Source organism: Bubalus bubalis, chromosome 20, assembly GCF_019923935.1.
Source record: "Bubalus bubalis isolate 160015118507 breed Murrah chromosome 20, NDDB_SH_1, whole genome shotgun sequence".
Classification (NCBI taxonomy): domain Eukaryota; kingdom Metazoa; phylum Chordata; class Mammalia; order Artiodactyla; family Bovidae; genus Bubalus; species Bubalus bubalis.
The window spans coordinates 41,610,488-41,635,230 of record NC_059176.1 but is presented as its reverse complement, the minus strand read 5'-3'; the positions used below and the strand labels follow the sequence as shown (position 1 = coordinate 41,635,230).

The 24,743-nt window shown below is 43.7% G+C and overlaps 1 protein-coding gene and 1 long non-coding RNA gene across 7 annotated transcripts in view; one reads left to right on the top strand and one right to left on the bottom strand.

Moving 5' to 3' along the window:
• Nucleotides 1-24,743, bottom strand: part of TJP1 (tight junction protein 1) — a 260,114-nt gene that overhangs the window by 160,473 nt on the left and 74,898 nt on the right. The window contains exon 1 of one of the 6 annotated variants that reach the window (XM_006066397.4): nucleotides 3,051-3,312. The exons of the other annotated variants lie outside the window; for them this stretch is intronic. Coding sequence (XP_006066459.1) covers nucleotides 3,051-3,074 — 24 coding nt within the window. The 5' untranslated portion in view covers nucleotides 3,075-3,312. Of the gene's footprint in view, nucleotides 1-3,050; nucleotides 3,313-24,743 lie in introns of those variants that run through there. 6 annotated transcript variants of the gene reach the window in all.
• Nucleotides 18,098-20,801, top strand: LOC123330825. Its single transcript, XR_006547016.2, has 2 exons — nucleotides 18,098-18,240; nucleotides 20,554-20,801. It is a non-coding gene; the product is annotated as an uncharacterized LOC123330825 (long non-coding RNA).

Genomic DNA, 24,743 nt, shown 5'->3' with positions numbered 1-24,743 from the left:
CCAGCGTACCTGTGGATACAAATGGGAGAACCCCTCATACCTGCTCTGAGGGGTCAGGACCCTGCTAGGGGCAGAGCCACACATTTATGAGGACAGAAACACATGCGAGGCCCAAGGAGCCAGTGCACTCACAAAGCTGGAGTTTCAGTTCATGCAGGTTACCTCACTCATCCCTTCCTCCCGCTGCTTTTCTGTACAGTACATCCATTCCCCTTCTGCTTCAGTGTGGCACACTCAACCCTGATATTAACTAGCTCAGGACCTTCCTCTCATCAAGGTTCACTGTTTTTACTGTTTCATGTAAAGTAATAACAGGCGTAGAAGATTTTAGAGGATTTGACTTCACATTTGACTCCAGGACATAAAACTGGAAGATCATTTCTTTTAAAAACAAATCCTTTCACTTTTTAAATTAAAATTTGCCTGTTTTACCTAAAAGTATGGTTTCTTAAGAGCCAGTTAATTGTGATTTATTGAGAGCAATGTAAACTGACTTGATCTCCACGGGCAGCCAGGACTTGCCCAGAGCCACAAACTCCTGGAAGGAGTTGAGATGGAGGCTCAGATGAGTACTTTGCTCTTACGGTTCTGATACACTCTCATCTCACACAACAGGTCACAGTTGAGTCTACAACCACCACCTGTCCTTAGAGCGGAGATGAGCACTTAGAGGAAGTCTCTGCAGGCATCTTCTGAAAGGTCCCCACAATTACAGAGTCCACAGCATGAGTGATTTTTGATCACGCACGTCAGTGGCTGAAATGAAAAACAGTCTCCCTTTTGTATGTCTCTGTTTCCACATTTGTTTACAAAACATTCCTGTTCGGCCTGGGCCAGCAGGGAAACTGGTGTGGGAGGAGGGCTGGCCGGGGGTTCGTGCGTGCACCGGAGCAAGTGACCTGCACGTTGACTAGTGCCCTGGCCTCCCCAGCACCCTCTCCCCCACACATTCCTACACAAGGGTTACAGCAGGATAAAGAGAACAACAAATACCATGTTAGCGGGCGAGCAGCATCTCAGAAAGGCAGGAAGATAAGCCTTGGGGCTGATGTGTCCCCTCCTGCTCTCATGCTGCACACCCGCTGGCCCCCCCTACCCGCCCCCACCCCCCCACCTCTACAAGGTGTCTCCAGGACTCACCACCTCCCCTAGGGCCAACACTGGGGCCAGATTCTCCACCGCCTTTTTTTCCTCTCTTGAATATTTTCCTTAGATGTGTATTTCTCATGGGCTTCCCAGGTGTCGCAGTGGTAAAGGATCTGCCTGCCAATGCAGGAAACACTGGAGACATGGGTTTGATCTCTGGTCAAGAAGATCCCCTGGAGAAGGAAATGGCAACCCACTCTCCAGTATTCTTGCCTGGAGAACCTCACAGACAGAGGAGCCTGGTGGGCTACAGTCAACGGGGTCACAAAGAGTTGGACATGACAGAGTGACTGAGTGCACACCCACAGATTTCTAATGCTACATTAATGATTTAATTAGGCCAATCAATTTTCAGTGATTTAAAACTAAATCTTGGTGTTCTAGGAAATGTGTCTCTGGGCAAAGCCATCTGGTCATCAGCATCAACCCCAGTCCTCTTCCTACTGGTATTTCAGGGACAAGACCCCGATATCCGCATGTGATCTGGACCAAGTGACAAAGTCAGCCCCTGTATCACAAACACCTTCATCTTGTTAGCTACTCTGAAACATGTTAAGTATTGTTTTAAGAAAACAACTGTTTCTCATTAATAGAGTTAATTTCAAAATTACACAAGCTTTTACTACAGAGCTACGCTGAAACACATTGATTATTGTTTTAAGAAAACAATCACGTCTCATTAATACAGAGTCAATTTCAAAATTACACAAGCTTTTACTACATTTATTGCTTTCGTCTCCACCACATTCTCAACTATTTCTTTCTTGGTGCAATTAACTGCAACAGTTGATTCAACCATTTCTCTTTGTGTATGTACATTCAGGTTTTTTTGTCTTTAATAACAAAGCAATAATACTAGTTGTAATAATAAAAACAGCAGTGACCTTGTCCATGGTCTTTTGCATCCTTTGCAGCCAGGTAGTCCAATGCAGTGGTTAAGGAGGTGAAGCTTTAGAGCTCCATTACCTGCGTGCACATCCTTCCAGCATCACTGCTGAACCAAGGACAAGCAACAGACTTTCTGCTTGGTTTCCTTCTCTGCTCACCTGAGGTGATACAAACTGACAGACACAGCATCTCATCTACAAAGGCTTTCTCCAGCCAGAATTCATCTCCTGTTGTGAGAGCAGATGCAGATTTGACCTACAACTTGCATACCTTTCGCCCCTATTCAGGAAGCTTTGGATATTTAGTAGTAATTCCCAGATAAATCAGTGAGATTTAAAAAGTGTTTCTGAACAGTAAAGTCTGACACCCTTGCCTCAGCCCAAGCCGGCCTGAAGCTGCCCCAGAGCACCGACCAACAGACCAAGGAAGTGAGCCCTTGCATCGGGCCAAGTCCCACCATGTGCTCTGCTTGTCTGTCTGTGTTGTGGTTTGGGGGAGGGGAAAGAGGTGTCAGTGGACTCACAGATACACCACAGCACAGACCTTGAACATGACATGACTCTCAGGTCCCCATCCCCAGCATTAGCAAGAAAAGACTTCCTGGTCGAACCTGGAGAACCTTTCCAAGATGACTTTGTGACGTTCATCCTAAATCATTAGGTAACAACTCATTCAACAGGCTGCAGGAAAGGGGCCACACAGTGACCAGGAGGCACGTGGTTATCAGGCACAGAGGATGGGAGGGGGACCACAGTTAAAGTTGTAAGTGGGCTTAAATACAAAATCCCCAAGAGATTTAGGTGGTGGATTAAAGATGAAGAGCAACCGTCCACAAAGTTCCACCCCTGCCCCACCCCCCACCCCACCTAACCACCCTCCCCACAATCACAATCACGGGTACAATTCATGTGACCAATAAAGGTTAAAACACCAACCACAAGGAAACCTGTTGGATCAATCTGGTGGAGGGATTTTGAGTCACTAGGAAAAGCAAACAGACCCAAGATCTGACCAACCTCCTTGTCCAGTGGCGACGTCATCACTGTGGAATGCCTCCTGACTGCTGTCGGGGCTTCTTTCAGCTTTCTGATGCTGCCACTCCTAGGGCTTCAGTGGGAGGAGTGCTCACATGACTAAGGCACTCAAACTCTTTCAAAATGGTTCTGAAAGAACTGATGTAATTAATGAAAAGACATGCCTCTCCTTGAGTTCCAGGACTTCTGCTCCCACTGGGAAAGACAGTCTGGTAAATCTGCTTCCAATGCTAAGATGCAGAGACCCCAGCGTGTGGAATACAGTCTACAGCCCACTGACATCTACCTGTTTCCTCCAACTAATGTCAAAGAAATTCAACTTAGAATCTAATAAAAGAAAAAACATCTCTTTCAAGCGGTGGGCTTGCCTGAGGACTTAAGAGAATGCTGGGTCTACTTCCTGTGGCCCTGGACAGCCTGCAAGGGCAACTCTCAGGGCGGGGCTTGAGGCGGCTTGTGCACAATGCCCGAGAATGCGGGGAATGCAGACCATCCCTCTGTGTTCTCTGTCACTCTGAACTGTTCATATTACTAAACAACCTCTATTTTCTTCTCAGTCCAGGACAACTTGTGATTCATGACTGAGGCATAAGATGACACAACAATCTCACACATTCCTTGCAGCAACCCATCTCCTTACAGCCCCCACACACAACTTTTCAGTGGTACAATGGTGGGGTTTTCCCTTTTAATCCTGACATCATTTATTCTATCAGTGCCATTTAATACAATGATCACGTAACACAGAAGAAAAAGAGGTACTTTGAGAAAGGGTTTCATTTCTGCCTCTAAGTATAAGGCTTTTTCTTCCTTTCTTTTCCAGAGGAAAACACCTAGTGATAAAAAAATTGCATTTTAAAGAACAGTGACTATATAAATCTTTTAGAATTTGTGCATATATTCTATTCATCAAATATTTACAGCTCAATGAAATGAAGGACAAGACAAATTATACATGAAGCTTGATTGCCTCATATGTTTGGGGGTGAAATTATTAAAACTGTGGTCCATGGCTATATTTGTAAAGTCCCCTATACGTGAATGAGTTCCATTCTGAGAGCACAATCGTCCTAAGTCCAACAAAGTTAGCCTAGGTACCCAACTAACATAATCGGCTATATAGTACAGTACTGTAATAGTTTATAATACTTTCCACACAAATAATATATAATAAAGAAACAAACACAAAAAATAAAACATTTTTAATCCTACAGTACAGAACCTTGAAAAGTACAGGAGTACAGTACAGCAGCTGGCACACAGGGGCTGGCATTGAGTGAACAGGCAAGAAGAGTTACTGACTAGAGGAGGGAGAGGAGGTAGGAGATGGTGGAGCTGAAGGGGCGTCAGCAACAGGAGATGGAGGGCAAGCTGCAGTTTCACTCACATCTGACATTGATGGAATGCACATTCGCATCTTTCAAAGTTCACAACTTGAAGGTTCATAGGTAGGGGACTTGCTGTAATGTGTTAATAAAGTGAACAGATGATAAATATGGAAACTCTTGAAAGGTAAAGTTCTCGGGAAAAAGCCTTTAGGCCGAAAGCTACATGGGGTTTCCTTGCTGCAACGGCCACCCTACTGACTGCTCCCTCCTTGCAGAGGATCTGAAAACATGCCTTTTCTACTAAATGAGGCACACGCTCATTATCTGTGCTTGCGACTGCACCCAACTCACAAAAGGGAAAGGAAATTAAACATCCGATGATAGAAAGTAACTTCACAGAGCTGTCCATCCTATCTAAGTGTCCTTTAAAAACAGAGCTGGAGACACCACAGAGGTCACCTTGCTCAGTGGTTCTCCTCACATGTGGCCTGGACCATGGGGCTGGGGTGGGGAAGTGGATGTACTTAGACGGCTCAGCCCTGCAGCCCAACAAGTCTCAGAGGGCAGAGCCCAGGTGTCCACAATTTTAATAAGTACCTATTTCACTCTTTTCTACACTGAATCTTGAGGACCTTTTCAAACACAGAAACTCCAATCCAGGCTGTCCAAGGTTAGAGTGGTGAGTTGAGCAGAATGTAATCCAATAATCACAACACCACACCAACTCTGAACTAGAACACTCTTGTCATGCATACGCCTGTGTGCTCAGTGTCCAGCTCTTTGTGACTCCATGGACTGAGGCCCACCAGGGTCCTCTGTCCATGGAATTCTCCAGGCAAGAATACTAGATTAGGTTACCATTTCCTACTCCAGAGGATCTTTCCAAACCAGGAGTTGAATCCGCGTCTCCTGAGTCTCCTGCATTGGCAGGAGGGCTCTTTACACTAAGTCACCTGGGAAGCCCTACTAGAACACTCACTAAACACCAAACGTAGACAGGAGAACAGACATGTACCTTCTCTTCACTGCCTCACAGGGACATCCAGGCTTTTCTCGTTCCACAAACTTTACTGAATACCCAGATGTTACAGGCACCACTGCCACAGCAGTGCCCTCAAGGAGTTTACAACTGAGCAGAGAGGAGATATTTACACATAGAGGCACAATTCCCATAGCCTGCAATAAACACAACAGGAGCAGGCTGACTACAGGGACCTAGGGCTTCTAGGCAGCTCGCTCTCCTCCTGATTCAGGTGATCAAGAAAGACTTCACACACGGAGGCCCTGCTGGCCAGGGCAGCAGGATGGCTGGCCAGCAAGGGCAGCGAGAACTCAGCTCACCAGCTCACGCACTGCCCAGTGTGGACATCATGGGGCTGCAGCTTTTGGACAAAGTGAACTGAATAAGAGGTGGGGGTGGGCAGCGGGGGACAAGACCCTGCCTGTGAAAAAATACTGAAAAGAGTTTGCTGGATCAGGATTTTCTAAGACTGGATTGAATTCAGTTGGGTAAATGGATTCTGTTGGGAATAAGCTAAAGTAAGACTTGGGTTTGATTTTCTTTCTGGTAAGAGAATAAAGTTTTCTTGGAATGCTGTTTTTGATAACCGATTGTGTGGACTTTCTCTGCCTTTAAATGATCTGAATTTACTTTTGAGATGTCCTGTGACTTTGGTTAAGAAATAAGTATTGTCTCAAAGTAACCGTGGTCTTTGATCAAGTGTTTCAAAATTTTTGACAAACTTTCCAAATATCAAATTTTATTCAAACTTATTTGACTTTCAACTAACTTTGGGATGCTTCCAAGGGCCCCTGAGGCATCTCAGAGAAATATTTAAGTAGTATTATATTTGGTATGTTAAATTACACGGAGAGCATTATCACAGGAGCGAAAAACCTACCTAAAAATACACTGTAGGAAACAGAGACTCACAGACTTAGAGAATGAACTTATGGTTGCTCGGGAGAAGAATGGGGGAGGAAACAATTAGGCAGTTCAGGATGGACATGTCCACATAGTTATATTTAAAATGGACAATCAACAAGCACCTACTGTGTAGCACAAGGAACTCTGCTCAGTGTTATATGGCAGCCTGGATGGGAGGGGAGTTTGGGGGAGAATGGATACATGTACACATACAGCTGAGTCTTTTTGCTGTCCAACTGAAACTATCATAACACTGTTGATCAGCTATACTCCAATGCAAAATAAAAAGTTCAGAAAAAAATACTGTATGGATGAATATTATTAATATGGCCTTTCCAAAAATTATATGAGGTTTCTAAAATTTGAATATGTCCTGGTATAATGCTAGAGTTCTAGTTGTTATCTTAAAATGCTGTCACATTAGTAATCAGGGTTCTTTATCGATTACACTGTAGTCAAATATTTAATCGTGACTTTTAAGTCTTTTTATCATTTACAGACAGTTATTGTGCTGTGATGCTGTTACAGAAAGGGCTTTATCATCAAGGAGACCCATAGGAAGGCTACTGAGGTTCCACATCCAGATAACAACGATGTGGGGATTCCAGCCCATATGGATTAAAACAAGGAGCCATCCTGCCCCTAAGGCCCCTAGATCAGACATTCAGATTTTTACTTCCTGACAGGCAGGGTCAACGCTCCCACTCAGCCTGGAAAAAAATCTCTGAGTAGAGAATGAGATAGGAAGGGGGCCAAGCAAAACCTTTAAAACAGGTTCCCGACCCCGACCCCACCCTAGGCCTCACAGCAGGAGGTGAGCCTCGGGAGAGACAGCAAAGCTTCATCTGTATGTACAGCTGCCCCCCACCACATTCGAGTTAGTGCCTGAGCCTCCGCCTCCTCTCAGACCAGTGGTAACAGCATTAGGTTCTCCTAGGAGCGTGAACTCCACTGCGCTTTGGAAAAACTATCTTACACAAAACTGGTCCCTGTGCCAGAACGGTTGGTGCCTGCTGCTCTAAAAGAATGACATAGCCCAAGGACATGACATAAACGGATTAGAACCAGCTAGGTCCAAGATGGCAGGCCAGCTGACTCTCAGTGTACGCTCACTGTAACACATCAGCTAAGTGACACACGCACCAGCACCATGGTCCACGATAAACAACTAGGATTAGGATGAGGATTGACTGGTTGGATCTCCTTGGAGTCCAAGGGACTCTCTCCAGCACCACAATTCAAAAGCTCAGCTTTCTTTATGGTCCAACTCTCACATCCATACATGACTATTAGAAAAACGATAGGTTTGACTCTATGGACCTTTGTCAGCAAAGTGATGTCTCTGCTTCTTAATACACTATCTAGATTTGTCATATCTTTCCTTCCAAGGAGCAAGCATCTTTTAATTCCATGGCTGTAGTCACGGTCTGCAATGATTTGGGGGTCCAAGAAAATAAAAAGTCACTACTTCCACTTTTTCCCCTTCTATTTACCATAAAGTGATGGATGCAGATGCCATGATCTTAGTTTTTGAATGTTGAGTTTCAAGCCAGCTTTTTCACTCTCCTCTTTCACCCTCATCAAGAGGCTCTTTAATTCCTCTTCCCTTTCTGTCATTAGAGTGGTATCATCTGCAAATCTTAGGTTGTTGATATTTCTTCCAGCATCTTGATTCCAGCTTGTAACTGATCCAGCCCGGCATTTTGTATGATGTACTCTGCATACAATTTAAATAAGCATGGTAACAATATAAACACTTGATATATTCCTTTCCTAATTTTGAACCAGTCAGTTGTTTCATGTCTGGTTCCAACTGTTGCTTCTTCACTTGCATACAGGTTTCTCAGGAGACGGATAAGATGGTCTGGTATTCTCATCTCTAAGAATTTTCCAGTTTTTTCCACTATCTTCTGCCATTTTTCAAGCAACTTCATAATTCCACCTTCCCCAAACTTTTTATCTTTTTAAGCAAAGAACCATTCCAGGTGATTTACAATCTTCCAGGGAATTGAAATTTTTTCCATTAGGAGAATTCTGTAAAGACCGAAATCAGTGGGCATCAAAGGTACAACATCTGGTGAATAAGGCAAACGAATCAGAACTTCCCAGTCAAGCTGTAACAGTTTTTGCCTGGTCATCAAAGGAACACATGATTTGTGTTATCCTGATGGAAGATTATGCATTCTCTGTTGACTAACTCTGGATGCTTTTTGTCGAGTGCTGCTTCCAGTTGGTTTAAGTGGGAGCAGTACTTGTTGGAATTAATCCTTTGGTTTTCTAGGAGCTCATAAGAAAACTCCCTCCCAATCCCACCATATACACATCACCTTCTTTGGATGAAGACTGGCCTTGTTGTGGTTGGTGGTGGTTCATTTCACTTGCCCCACAATCTCTTCCATTCCACATTATTGTACAGTATCCACTTTCTATTGCCTGTGACAATTTGTTTTTTAAAATGGAACGGTTTCGTTAAGTTTAAGCAGAAAATCGCATGCAGAAATATTGTCAAGGGTTTTTTCCTGCTTATGTGGAAATCAAACATCAAAGTGATAAACATAACCAAGCTGGTGCGAGTAATTTTTAACATTTAATTTGAGTATTTTGAGTATGTCAACTATCTCCCCTGTGGTATAATGTTGATTGTTCTCAATTAATGTCTCAATTTGATCTCTATCAACTTCAATCGGTCTACCTGATCATGGAGTATCACCCACGAGCAGTCTCCAGCATGAAACTTCACAAACCACTTTGGACACTTTCTCCATACACTGCACATTTGTTTTGTGTGTGTGTTTACCTTTTTGTTTTTAATTACTTACTTAATTTTTGACTGAGCTGGGTCTTTGCTGCTGCACACAGGCTTTCTTTACTTGCAGCAATCAGGGGCTGTTCATTGCAGTGTACAGGCTTCTCAGTGCAGAGGATATGGGAAATAGTGCACTTATGCTTCAATAGTTGCACCTCATGGGCTCCAGAGTTCAGGCTCAGTAGTTGTGGCACACAGGCTTAGCTGTTCCAAGGCATGTGGGATCTTCCCGGACCAGGGATCAAACCCATGTCCCTTGCATTGGTAGGTAGACTCTTAACCACTGGACCACCAGGGAAGTCCTATACCTCTCTTGAAATAATTAAGCATAATATGCTGAAAATGTTGCTTTTTTCTTCTATTTTCACTATTAAAATGGTTACACAAAAATTCACCAATTTTGATAAGTTTTTTAAAAAAATGCACGTTAATATGACAGCTCACAGAATACAATCTAAAAAACTATTTCAAATGAAGTTAAAGACAAAAGCACTACTAGAGCACCTCAAGGAAAAAACGGAACCTTTTGGCCCACCCAATACATTCCATAACGAACTATTCTAGTCCAGCGTGCCCAGAATTCCAGCACCACCTGTGTGCATTTTCACTCCTGTCATTAGAGTGACAACCCGACAGAAACACTAGAAGAAGATCAAATGCAATGGGATACTACTCAAAGGACTAAACATGGGGCTAAAAGCCCGACAAGGAAGCAGGAGAATGGGGAAGCCAGGGAGGGAGCAGAAGGAGCTGAAAAATGGCCAGAAAACGTGCTCACGAAAGCCAAGCACTCCTGCTCCTTGGGACCAAGAGGGAGCAAATCCACTCCTCGGGCTAGGTAATCAGTCCCAAGAAAGAAATGAGACGAGAGATTTGGCGACAATGGCCATTCTGACTGGTGTGAGTTGATTCCTCATTGTAGTTTTGACTTGCATTTCTCTAATAATGAGCAAGGCTGAGTGACTTTTCATGTGTTTATTGGCCATCTGTATGTCTTCTTTGGAAAACTGTCTGTTCAGGTCTTCCGCCCATTTTTTTTTAATTGAGAAAATCTAGAAACAATAATGGAGAAGGAAATGGCAACCCACTCCAGTATTCTTGCCTAAAGAATGCTGTGGACAGAGGAACCTGATGGGCTGCTGTCAATAGGGTCACACAGAGTCGGACACGACTGAAGCGACTTAGCATGTGTGCATGCATTGGAGAAGGCAATGGCAACCCACTCCAGTATTCTTGCCTGGAGAATCCCAGGGACAGAGAAGCCTGGTGGGCTGCCGTCTATGGGGTCGCACAGAGTTGGACACGACTGAAGTGACTTAGCAGCAGCAGCAGCAGAAACAATAAATGCTGGAGAGGATGTGGAGAAAGGGGACCTGTTTGCGTTGTTGGTAGGAATGTAAATTGATATAGATATTATGGAGAACACTATGGAGATTCCTTAAAAAACTAGGAATAAAACTACCATATGACCCAGCAATCCCACTACTGGGCATATACTCTGAGAAAATCATAATCAGAAAAGATACATGTACTCCAATGTTCACTGCAGAAGTATTTATAGTAGTTAGAACATGGACGCAAGCTAGATGTCCATCAACAGATGAATGGATAAAGATGTGGTACATACAATGGAACATTACTCAGTCATAAAAGGGAACAAGTCTGAATCAGCTTAACTGAGGTGAATGAACCCAGAACTTGTTACAGAGAATGAACTAAGAAAGAGAAAAACAAACATTGTATATTCATACCTATATACAGAATCTAGAAAAGTGGTACTGATGAACCTACTGGGAAAATTGTAACAAACTAGACAGCATATTAAAAAGCAGAGACGTCAGTCTTCCAACAAAGCGACACAGAGCCAAAGCTATGGCTTTTCCAGTAGTCATATGCAGATGTGAGAGTTGGACCATACAGAAGACTGAGTGTTGAAGAAATGATGCTTTCAAACTGTGATGCTGGAAAAGACTCTTTGAGAGTCCCTGGGACAGCAACGACATCAAACCAGTCGATCCTAAAGAAAATCAACCCTGAATATTTGTTGGAAGGACTGATGCTGAACCTAAAGCTCCAATAGTTTGACCATGTTATGTGACAAGCCAACTCACTGGAAAAGACCCTGATGCTGGGAAAGACTGAGGGCAAAAGAAGAGGGCAGCAGAGGATGAGATGGTTAGATAGTACCACCAACTCAATGGACATGAATTTGAGCAATCTCCAGGAGATAGTAAAGGACAGGGAAGCCAGGCATGCTACAGTCCACGGGGTCACAAAGTGTCAGGTATGACTTGGCAAGTGAACAACACCACAGTGAGTAAGAATCCACCTGTCAATTCAAGGGGCATGGGTTCAATCCCTAGTCTGGGAAAATTCCACATACCATGGGGCAAGTAAGCCTGTGTGTCACAATGACTGAGCCCATGTGTTGCAATTACTGAAGCCCACATGCCTAAGGCTGGTACTCTGCAACAAGAGAAGCCACTGCAATGAGAAGCCTGCACACTGCAACTTGAGATTAGTCTCCTCTTTCCAACTAGAGAAAGCCTGCACAGCAATAAAGATCCAGCACAGCCAAAATAAATAAGTAATTTTTAAATGTTTGATATTTTAGAAGACCTGTCAAATGGTCTTGTCATCTGTAAGCTATTAGGTTTATAAATAACACTGTTATGTTTGAGATAACCTGATTACTGCACTAATAGTTTATCATATTATGTTAGCTTGAGACTTGTTTTTCTATTGGGATTGTAAATTTGCCTATCACACATTTTAAAGGCTTAAAAATAAAATATACTAAACCCACAAATGTAGTATAAAATACTGGAGGGAAAGACCATTTAATGAAAATTAATTGAAAGGTGAAAGTGTTAGTCCTTCAGTCATGCCCGACTCTTTGTGACCCCATGGACTGCAGCCCACCAGGCTCCCCTGTGCATGGGATTTTCCAGGCAAGGATACTGGAGTGGGTTGCTATGTCCGTCTCCAGGGGATCTTCCCGACCCAGGGATAGAACATGGGTCTCCTGCACTGCAGGCAGATTCTTGACCGACTAAGCTACGAGGGAAGCCCTAAAAAATTAATTGACAACTAGTCCAATGTTATGCAAAATAATGAGTTCATTAATGAAATAAGATTTTTAAACTGAAAAGGAAAAGGAAAACTAGCTTTTAAAAGTATAACCTCCATAAACTGGATGTCATCTATAAACACAAGTGACTGCAAAAGTCCCCTGTGAGGACAGCAGTCCCTCTGGACATGGGGACTCTCACTGTCTCCTCTCTCCCCAGGCCCTCCTGCAGCTGCAGCCACGGAGGCTTTCTGGGAAAGCAGCCAGGCCAGCCCCTCCTGCTCTGAGGTGACACACAGTAACTCATCTCATCCTCCAGGGAGACCTGGCACCACAAGGCATTATCAAGTCATAGTCATTTTACCAAAGATTTCACGGGGAAAAGGTCAGCAAAATTAACACTTTTTCCATATACCATGTAGCAAAAAATTTTAATTTCTTCTGTTAAATATCTCCTTCTCCTCAAAAGTTCCTGCCAATTTCATTATCTCTTTTGGCCTCTCCCATGACGTCTCTTCACATACATTTCTCTTTTTTTCCCTAAATATTTATTTGGCTGCATTGGCTCTTTGTTGTGGCACTTGGGCTCTCTAGTTGTGGCATGCAAGCTTAGTTGCCCCACAGAATGTGGGATCTTGGTTCCTCAACCAGGGATCGAGCCTGTGCACCCTGCATTGCAAGGTGGTTCTTAACCACTGGACCACCAGCAAAGTCCCTAGATACACCTGCATTCCCTATTTAGGAGAACAAAAGCTCCACAGTGGGTTACACAGTGGCCCTGATCCCCTGCCCACCCTGAGTCCCCCACTCCATGTAAAAACCAACAATGTGACAGCATTCTACTGCCAAGGAAATGAAACCTTTCTCATATCATTTAAAATAAAATAACTGTGACAAGCCAGCTGAGACAAAATGAGAATTAAGGAGAACAGGCCATCATAAGGGGCTTCCCTGGGTGCAAAGACAGTAAAGAATCTGCCTGCAATGTGGAGACCCAGGTTCGATCCCTGTGTGGGAAAGATCCCCTGGAGAAGGAATTAGCAACCCACTCCAGTATTCTTGCCTGGGAAATCCCATGAAGAGAGGAGCTTGGAGGGCTACAGTCCATGGGGTTGCAAAAGAGTCAGATACGACTGAGCAACTAACACTTTCACAGGCCATCATAAAGGAATACAAGTACAGCCTCTCCACTATTTGCTTACTTTTTAATGCCATCAGTTAGATCTTTGTGCTACTGAAAGCAATCTATTAACATTACCAATGCATTGTTCACACAACTAGAACAAAACATTTTTTTCTTTGTATGGAAACACAAGGACCCCAAATAGCCAAAACAATCTTGAGGAAGAAAAACAGAGCTGCAGGAATCAAGCTCCCTGACTTCAGTCTATACTGCAAAGCTATAGTCATCAAAACAGTATGGTACTGGCACAAAAGCAGACACATAGATCAATGGAACAGGACAGAAAGCCTAGAAATAAACCCATGCATCTAGCATTCTTTCAAACTACAATTAAAAGAATTAAACTGGTCAATTAAACTACAAAAAGGATGCAAGAATATACAGTGGGGAAAAGACAGTCTCTTCAATAAGTGGTGCTGGGAGAACTGGACAGCTACATGTAAAAGAATGGAATTAGAACAGTCTCTAACACTATACACAAAAATAAACGCAAAATGGATTAAAGTCCTAAATGTAAGATGAGACACATCTTATGAGATACTATAAAATTCCTAGAGAAAAACATAGGCAGAACACTCTTTGACATAAACCGCAGCAATATTATTTTTGGATCTGTCTCCTAGATTAATGGAAAGAATAATAAAAGTAAACAAATGAACTAATTGAACTTACAAGCTTCTGTACAGCACAGGAAACCATAAACAAAATGAAAAGAGAACCTACAAACTGGAAGAAAATATTTGTAAATTATGTGACCAAAAAGGGCTTAATTTCTAAAATATATCAATGGGCCTCCCTAGTGGCTCAGAGGTTAAAGCATCTGCCTCCAATGAGGGAGACCGGGGTTCGATCCCTGGGTCAGGAAGATCCCCTGGAGAAGGAAATGGTAACCCACTCTGGTATTCTTGCCTGGAGAATCCCATGGACAGAGAAGCCTGGTAGGCTACAGTCCATGGGGTCGCAAAGAGTCGGCCACAACTGAGCGATATATCAATGTTCAGTATCAAAAGAACAAACAGTCCAATGAAAAAAAAATGGGCAGAAGACCTAAGCAGACATTCTCCAAAGAAGACATACAGATGGCTGACAGGCAAATAAAACATGCTTAACTTCGCTAATCATTAGTGAAACGCAAATCAAAACTATAATGAGGTATCACCTCACATTGTTCAAAATGGCTACCATCAAAAAATCTACAAATAATAAATGCTGGAGAGGGTGTGGAGAAAAGGGAACCTCCCACACTACTGGTGGGAGTGTAAGTTGGTACAACCACTATGGAGAAGAGTATGAAGGCTCCTCAGAAAACTAAAAATAGAATTACCAAGTGATCCAGCAATCCCACTCCTGGGCATATATCCAGAAAAGACTGCTGCTGCTGCTGCTAAGTCGCTACAGTCATATCTGACTCTGTGCGACCCCATAGATGGCAGCCCACCAGGCTCCCCCGTCCCTGGGATTCTCCAGGCAAGAACACTGGAGTGGGTTGCCATCTCCTTCTCCAATGCATGAAAGTGAAAAGTGAAGCCGCTCAGTCATGTCCAACTCCTAGCAACCCCATGGACTGCAGCCCACCAGGCTCCTCCGTCCATGGGATTTTCCAGGCAAGAGCACTGGAGTGGGGTGCCATTGCCTTCTTCACCAGAAAAGATTAAACTCTAATTTTAAAAGACACATGTACCCCAATGTTTACAGCAGCATTATTTACAATAGCCAAGACATGGAAGCAACCTCAGAGTCCATCAACAGGTGAACGGATAAAGAAGATGTGGTACATATATACTATGGAGTATTACCCATAAAAAAAGAGGGAAATAAGCCATTTGCAACCAACTTGGTTGGTTGTCCATCACCAATTCTTGGAGTCTACCCAAACCCATGTCCATTGAGTCAGTGATGCCATCCAATCATCTCATCCTCCGTCATCCCCTTCTCCTTCTGCTCTCAATCTTTCCCAGCATCAGGGTCTTTTCAAATGAGTCAGCTCTTCACATCAGGTGGCCAAAGTATTGGAGTTTCAGCTTCAGCATCAGTCCTTCCAATGAACACCCAGGACCGATCTCCTTTAGGATGGACTGCTTGGATCTCCTTGCAGTCCAAGGGACTCTCAAGAGTCTTCTCCAACACCACAGTTAAAAAGCATCAATTCTTCAGCACTCAGCTTTCTTTATAGTCCAACTCTCACATCTATACATTACCACTGGAAAAACCATAGCCTTAACTAGACGGACCTTTGTTGACTAAGTAATGTCTCTGCTTTTTAATATGCTGTCTAGGTTGGTCATAACTTTCCTTCCAAGGAGTAAGCGTCTTTTAACTTCATGGCTGCAATCACCATTTGGAGTGATTCTGGAGCCCAGAAAAATAAAGTCAGCCACTGTTTCCCCATCTATTTGCCATGAAGTGATGGGACCGGATGCCACGATCTTAGTTTTCTCAATGTTGAGCTTTAAGCCAACTTTTTCACTCTCCTCTTTCACTTTCATCAAGAGGCTCTTTAGTTTTTCTTCACTTTCTGCCATAAGGGTGGTGTTGCCTACATATCTGAAAGTGAAAGTGAAGTCGCTCAGTCATGTCCGACTAGTTGCCACCCGTGGGCTGTAGCCCACCAAGCCCCTCCGTCCATGGGATTCTCCAGGCAAGAGTACTGGAGTGGTGGAAACCAATAAATCTACAGAGACGGAAAATAGATTAATGGTTCTGCAGGGTAATGTCAGACATGAGCGATTAAGTACAGCACAGCAAGTAACGTCTCACCTTCTCTGAAGGTTGTTTTTGGGCTTCCCAGGTGGTGGTAAAGAATCCATCTGCCAATCCAGGAGACAAGAGATGCAGGTTTGATTCCTAAATTGGGAAGATGCCTGGAGGAGGAAATGGCAACCCACTCCAGTACTCTTCCTAGGGAAACCCCATGGACAGAGAAGCCTAGCGGCTACAGTCCATGGTATCACAAGTGGAGGACACAACTGAGCAGTATTTGGGGGGCTGGCAGAGGCAAACAGGGAGGTTAATGGGTAGTGACTACTGATGAGGCAGGTGATGAAAAAGATTTTAAAATCAGACTGTTGTGGGAGCTGCATAACTCTGTCAAAATGTTAAAAACCACTGAAATGTATACTTTAAACAGGTGAACTGTATTTTATGTGAATATCTCAATAAAGTTGCCATATAAAAAACAATAATCATCTCTAACCTACTCTACATTAAATAATCCTAATTTTTAAAACTTTGATTACTACTTGTTAGTTTCTATGATCCATTTTTCTTTTTTTTTTCTTCATATCCTTTAAGACATGATAGCTGAATTACAGAACTCATTTAATCTAGAACAGGGGGTCAGCAAACTACAAGCTGAGAACCAGAGCTCAGAATGGTGTTTTATTATTTTAAAGGGTTAATTAAAAAAAGGAATATACTACAGACACCATGCTTGGTTCACAAAGCCTAAAGTTTATGCTGTCTGTTCGTTACAGAGGTTTGCTGACGCGTGACCTAGAACAACAATGAATCTGCACAGTACGCTCATCATAAAACATACAGAAACATGTTCACTTTGATCCACATTAATGTTGTGATTATGTTTAATGGGCAGAGGAAGAATAAAGGGACTGTTGTTAAACTCCTAATACACTAATATAACCCATTTTAAATGCTTGTATTCCAGGGTATGAATCACCATAGGTGACCTGGCAAAACTGGTGACTACATGCACAACCGCCTCGTCCTGAAGGGGGAAGAGGTGCTGACTCAGGCAGGTGCTTGGCTCAGGCAGGTGCTCCACTCAGAGTCTCTTAGAGGTTATTTTGCGAAATCCGTCAGGTTTTGGCCAAATCATTTCACAGCAATAGAGTCAAGGATGTACCATCAGGACTGTGAACATGTGTAAAGGAAACCTTACTCAGAACTGCAGTCAGGAAGCCAGGAAGGAGGGCGCTGGCCCAGCCCGCAAGGCCCCCGCCTGTGGCCCCGGGGAAGCCCCTCACGCTGCACTCTGGTTTCCCTGCAGTGACCTCTGTTCCAAACAGCCCCTCCCAGCCTCCTCCTTTCCTCCATAGAGAACACTCTCCTCCTCTGCTCCCTGCACTTGTCTCAGGGCCACCAGGGTGCTTGCTGCAAAAGGTGATTCCACTGCTGTTTCGAATAAACTCATCTCTGCTGAAATAAAATGGCTCTTTGCTCTTCTGCTGCTGCTAAGTCGCTTCAGTCGTGTCGGACTCTGTGTGACCCTATAGACGGCAGCCCACCAGGGTCCCCCATCCCTGGGATTCTCCAGGCAAGAACACTGGACTGGAGTGGGTTGCCATTTCCTTCTCCAATGCATGAAAGTGAAAAGGGAAAGTGAAGTCGCTCAGTCGTGTCCAATTCTTTGTGACCCCATGGACTGCAGCCTACCAGGCTCCTCCGTCCATGGGATTTTCTAGGCAAGGGTACTGGAGTGGGGTGCCATCGCCTTCTCTGCTTTGCTCTGCTAGAGGCTGACAATACCTGAACCGTGCAAGTCCTCATTATTCCATCCCCACCCGTTAGTCCCCACCCATCCTTCTATCCCCATCCTACTAGCAGAGGCAGACAGAACTCGGGCTCTGCTGACGAGCCACCCAGCCTGCACCTGTGACATCATTCCTGACCCTGGGATCAGATGAGCAGTGAACACAGGTAAGCACACAGCCCGATGCCGGGAACAGAGGGCCCTCAGGTTACATTTGGGGCCAAGATATTCAACAAGCCCTGTTGAATGTCTGCTCTGGGCCTAGTCCAGAGATACAAACGGGGAAGGTGTGGAACCCCCTCCAGAAGTTCAGGATCTAGAGAGAGAAAGAAGCCTTCCTCGGCAGCGCAAGGGTCCACAGGAGTGCAAGTAAGACAAGAAGACAGGATGGGCAGGTGGGGGTATCTCAGACAGCTTCTAAGAGGAGGTGTCAGCAGAGGAGAGGGATGAGAGCTAGCACACCCAGGAAATGGCTGGAGAGAGGAGGGACAGGGCACCGAGCGTCCACCACTGAGAACCTGAGAACAGGCGGCTCCCCTCTATGCTCCATAGTGTGGTGGGGTCAGTCACCCATCCTGGAGATCACAACATGGACACGGATCCCTCTGAACAACCCCTGACCGGCAGGAGGTTGCCATTTGGTTTGGCCATTCTTGCTTTCATAATCACACCATGTCCTCTTGACTATTCCAGTCAGATCTTTTTTTTTTTAAGTTGACATGTTGTATTTTCATTTTTATTCAGTTCAAGATATTTTCTTTTCCTTTTTTGTTTTTCGGCCATGAGGCACGTACGATCTTACTTCCTCAACCGGGGAGCAAGGGTCGAACCCTGCAGTGGAAACATGCAGTCTTACCACCTGACCACCAGGGAAGTCCCAGTCAGATCCTCTTATACTGTTCACATATTAAGTACCAGCCTATAAGTCCATATTTAATTTGATTTTTCTTAATAACATGAAATTTAAAAAAAAACTGTAAACATCTTAAATAATATGGAAAAATAAGCGATGAGTTTCTGATGGAACCCCCAAGTTCACATCATCAATTCCAAAAACAACTCCACTTTCAAGAGTTAGAAGACAAATAGGAAAAAAAATCCAAATGGTAAATAAAAATTTTTAACTGTCACATTGGATTCTTTAATTAAATCATTGAGATCTTTGAAATTTTATTTTGTAAGAAAATCAGAAAATGGGAAACAAAGAGGCCATTAAAAAATGCAATTTAAAAAACCTTTTCACTGAAAGAAATGCAACATTTTATTTTTTTCCCTTGCTGGACATTTGACAGTTATAGGTGCAACTGAGTGAGAAAATGTGAATTAATACTTCAATGTCATTAGTTTGTATTTTGTTCTAACAGTCCAAATGGTAGAAGAAATCATTAGTAAAGTACGGATAAAACAAACTCAGTTAATTACATGGAAACAATCAAGAGTCAGGTTTAATTTAATTTTATCTAATAAAAATTTACAATGCAGCTCTACCAATACTAAACTTCTAAAAACATTAATTTATCTATTTAGTTTTGGCTGAGCTGGGTCTTCGTTGCTACATGCAAGCGCTTTCTTTGCAGTGCTCAGGCTTCTCGTTGTGGTGGCTTCTTTGGTGAAAAGAGCACGGGTGCTAGAGCATGGGCTCAGTAGTTGCATTTCACAGGCTTAGCTGCCCCATGGCATGTGGAGTCTTCCTGGACCAGGGATCAAACATGTGTCCCCTACACTGGCAGGTGAATTATTAATCATTGAAATACCAGGGAAGTCCCAGGTCAGGCTTGATTTTTAAAAGAACCTTTCTAGAATATTAAAAATCAATGTTACTTCAATTAAAAAATGTTCTTAATAAAAAATAAATTAAAAATAAAGAAAAAGAAACTTTCTATACATTCACAGTACTCGTGTAGGTCAGATGCCTAGTCCCATATACAAACACCTTTGAAAAATGCTGAGGACCAAGGGAACTGTTTTTCATTAGTGCTTCTTTTTGGCCATAAAACAGTTCTGTTAAGACAGAAATCCTTCACTCAATAAATTATACTACTGTACCACTTGTCCTGCCCTAGAGGAATTAGTTTGATCTAAAGGAAACTGATAAGAAACAGAGCATGTGAAAACCAACAGTTTAACAATTTAACATCGGTGACATGCCCTTCATTCACATCCAAGGAATAAAACAATACACTGCTAACCCTATCTAAGAAAAGTACTTGTTGCATCTTACAGGCCCAGTTTTGACCTGAGTGATTCACAGGCAAGCCAAGCCTCAGTGAACACGTCCGGGCATTTCACAGACACACCTGTCCGGTCCCTTGTACCTTTCACACTCGTCTCTTGGTGACCTCTGATTCCGGGAAGGGTGAGTCTGAATGAAGCAAAACTTTTCAACTTGTGTACTGTCCTCCCCATGCTGTGAACTTTTTACAAAGGCACAGAACACACATACCAAAAAAATGTTTCGTTTCCTTCCATGGTGATCAAATGAACCTATTGTGTAATATTAGTAGTTACTTAGAAGTATCTCCTTGACATCTGGTAAAAGAGTAGATAAAGATTAAGGCCTTAATCATTGATAAATTATAAAGTGTTCACTCTTACATGTTTAATCTTACCAAGTTTCAAAACACTAAAAAATCAGAAAACTTCCTTCTGCAGTCTTGAAGACATTTGTTCTTTCTTTTTCAGACACCAAAGGAGAGCTTTCATGAAAAGTATCAATCTAAGCAGGTCATCTGAAGAAGAGCATGGCAACCCACTCCGATATTCTTGCCTGGAGAATCCCATGGACAAAGGAGACTAGAGGGCTACAGTCCATGAGTTTGTGAAGAGTCAGACACAACTGAGCGACAGCACTAGCAAGAAGCAGATCATAGCAATGGGAAATTCCTCTATGGGAATTTAAACACTCCAAATAAAAATATGTATTTGTAGTAGGCAACTTGAGGACAAAACACCACACTCAAACTGCAGAGCTGGCGAAGGACGAGCTGGGGGGACTGTTATCAAGTGTTATCAAGTTTTGACCTCTCTGAGCCTAAAATAAGCAGGCGGATTTCAGCAGAGTTGTCTGAAGGCCTGTCTGGATAAATCAGAGGGAGGGAGCGGCAAGGGGTGGGGGTGGGGAGCAGCAGGAGAGGAGGTGGGGAAGGCGCAGGCCCAGCACCACAAGCAGGTCTCAGGCTTTTGTTCAGAAGTGAGCTGAGCCACTGAAGGGCTTTGAGCTGCAGGGTCTGATTTACATTTGAAAAGGGCTGTTCTGGCTGCTGGTTGAGATCAAACTGGGTGGAGCCAGAGAAACCACTGCAAGGCCCCTGCAAGGATCCCTGAGAAACAAAGGATGGCTCTGGCCTCGCAGGCGGTAGAGGAGGAGGTGAGACGTGATGGAATACAGGATGTATTCAGAAGGAAGACAGGAGATCTAAGAAGGCAAAGGTCCCTCTCTGCCTCTTTTCATAAATAAAAATAAATTCCAGATTGTTTGATGAGTTAAGATGAACCACTGAATTGAAAACTAAGAGCTGATTCATTGGAAAAGACCCTGATGCTGGGAAAGATTGAGGGCAGAAGGGGACGACAGAGGATGAGATGGTTGGATGGCATCACCGACTCAATGGACATGAGTTTGAGCAAACTTCAGGAGATAGTGAAGGACAGAAAAACCTGGCATGCTGCAATCCATGGGGTCGAAAAGAGTCAGACATGACTGAGCAAACTGAACAACAGGAAATTGAACTGAAAACCAGGTAAGGGCTACAAATAAGAAATACACGCAAACAACCACATCAAAAGATTTCAACACCACTAGTAAAGCGAATTACATTACATAAATACAAATCAAAACAAAACCAGGATGCTTTCCCCTCTGTTTCGATTAGAAAAGAAATTTAAAGGTAACTGTGGTGGCTTCCCTGGTGGCTCAGATGGTAAAGCGTGTGCCCGCAATGCGGGAGACCCGGGTTCAATTCCTGGGTCGGGAAGATCCCCTGGAGAAGGAAATGGCAATCCACTCCAGCACTCTTGCCTGGAAAATCCCACGGATGGAGGAGCCTGATAGGCTACAGTCCATGGGACCGCAAAGAGTCGGACTCGACTGAGAGACTTCACTTTAGGTGGTGGTTTGGATGGTTTCCCAAAGTCTCATTCACCAGGAGCCTCAAGGAAGGAACTTGTTTGGAAATAGGGTCTTGGCATGTGTGATGATGAGTTAGAATGAGATCACACTGGACTAGGTGGGCCCTAGACCCAGTGGCTGGGGTCCTTCTAGGAAAAGGAGATACATGCAGAGACACAGGCCTGGGACGAGGCCGTATGAGATGGAGGCAAGATTGCAATGATGCAGCCATCAGTCAGTGGATATCCCGGATGACAGAGCCATAGATACTGAGGAAGTCAGGAGACTCCTTCCCAGAGCTCTGGGAGGGAGCGCAGCCTGCTGACACCTGACTCTGACTTCTGGGCCCCGAATGGAGAGAATACATTTCTGGGTTGGGGGGGGGGGGGGGTGTGTGGGGTGTGTGTGTGTGTGTGTGTGTGTGTGTGTGTTTAAATTATTTATTTATTTATTTGGCTGCACCAGGTCTTAATTGTAGCATGTGGGATCTTTAGCTGGGGCATGTGGGATCTAGTTCCCTGACCAGGGATCGAACATAGGATCACTGCACTGGGAGCTCAAAATCTTAGACACTAGACCATCAGGAAAGTCTCAATTTCTGTTGTTTTAAGCCACCAAATCTGTGTTTATTTGTTACGGCAGCCCTGGAAAACGAATACAATAACTGATGATGTTACCAAGAACATGAGAGGTGGTCAGTCTCGCTCCCTGCTGGCAGAGCCTGTCAGTGGCACAACCTTTGGGAGACACGATGTCACAGAACTTACACAATTCTAAAAAACCATATCTCTGGGACTAGGAATTCCAATCTGAGAAATATATATTCAGAAAATAATTAGAAATGTGTGCAAAGACTGGAAATGAAGAATGTTCATCCTAGGATTACAATGGGAAAGACTATAATGTTGTTGTAAACTTTGCATTGGGATGAGAGTGAGGTGGATGTCAGCTCACCAGTTTTAAGAAATGCAGTGCCTGAGGGGACGCTGAAAATGGGGGATGAACATGCGTGAGGACGGGGTACACAGAACTGCACTTCCTGCTGTGTCACTGTGAACCCAACATAGCTCTAAAAAATAAAGTCTCTTCATTTTTTGAAAGTTCAAAAGAAAAAAATGATCTTAAAAAAATATTTAGAGCTAAAAATATTCAAAACATGTGATGCATTGTTAACTGGAAAATGAATATAAAAGCAACCTATAGTAGGATTCTATTTGTTTTTAAGAAGGAATACATATTCATATATTCATGTACTATTAGAGACAGCACAGAAAACATTCAAATATTAATCATGGTTATCTCTGAGTGGTGGGATTCACACAATCTTTATGTTTTTCTTTGTGAGTTCTTGTTATTTTCCAAATTTCTACAATAAACATGTATTACTTTTGTAGTCAGGAATGTAGTTAATGTCATTTAAAAGTAATAATAAATGTAAGGGTCTGAGAAACCTAAGAACATTAATCTGAGAAAAAACAAACCTCCTTCAAATTCCTTTTCTTTTACTAAGCAACCTGCCCACTTCTTCACAGATACTGAAATGCACGGAATATGAACAACCTCTGACTCCCTCGCTCACACAAAGAAGCTTCCTAGAGTATTCTTCCCCTGCATCTCCCACTCCTCTGTCACTCTGCTCTTTAAAAACAGAACGGGGAACAAACATGCTCTTGAAAACTAAAAATATGAGAGAAGGGGGGAAAAAAAATCAATGGAAATTTGGAAGATAAAGTTGTGAAATTATCTCATAAAGCAGGATTAAAAGGGGGAGTTAAAGGAGGTAAACAGGAGGATAAATAGAGGTAAAAAGAGATGGAAATTAAAAAACAGTCCCACGGTCCCAACTAGAGAGGAAGAAAATGCCACTTAACAACTTCCCAAAGTCTAGAAGATATTTCTGGTTTCAAGCTTCTACTTCGAAGTTGCAAGTGCCCATCACAACGAATAAGAAAAGACCCACTTCACAGCACATTGGAACACCAGGGATAAAGAGGATTTCCTAAAAATGTCCACAGAGGGAGGGAGGAACAGGAGCACACAAAGGGCTGAGGATGAAAACGCCCTGTAGGGAAACTGGAAGGCAATTAAGTGGCAGCTGCAGAAAGAGGAGAATGTGGTCTCTGCCCTGGAATCCTACCCCAGCCACCTGTCTGGCACGTGGGCCATGCAAAGATGCCCTGGACATTCCACGTACCGAATCCTTCGACACCACAGTGGCCACTGCTGAGAGGCAACCCAACAGCCACCCTCTTCCTCTCACTGAGAAACCCTGACTTTATTCTTCTGTTATGTGGTCATCCATGTTGTGGGGGTGGGGGCGTGGGGGGAGGGTGTTAATCCTTTCTAGAATCCAGTTACAGCCCCTTCAACTCTGGTCCTGGGGCCTGAGGGGGATGTGAACTGAGGCTGGCGGAAAGGTCTCGACAAGAGCATCTTCTGGCCTTTGAAGAGAGCCTCACCAGAGAGGACGGTTCACCTTTTGTTCCTGGATATTGCTGCCTGCACAGGGCACCCAAAACACGGCAGCCACCTCACACATGGCCTGTGAGTCCAGACCCTACGTGGAAGCCCAAGGGGTCGAAAGTGAAAGAATCTATGTTTGAAGATGTCACTAAGCCAGCCCTGTACCATCCTAGCTCCTGATTTCCCTAATATGATAAAGACCTTTCTGTTTAAGTCACTCTTAGCTGGCTCCTACCTGTAGTTGAAAGCACCATAAACTGAGATGTCCCCATTCTCAGAACACCAATGGAGGCGGCCTTGC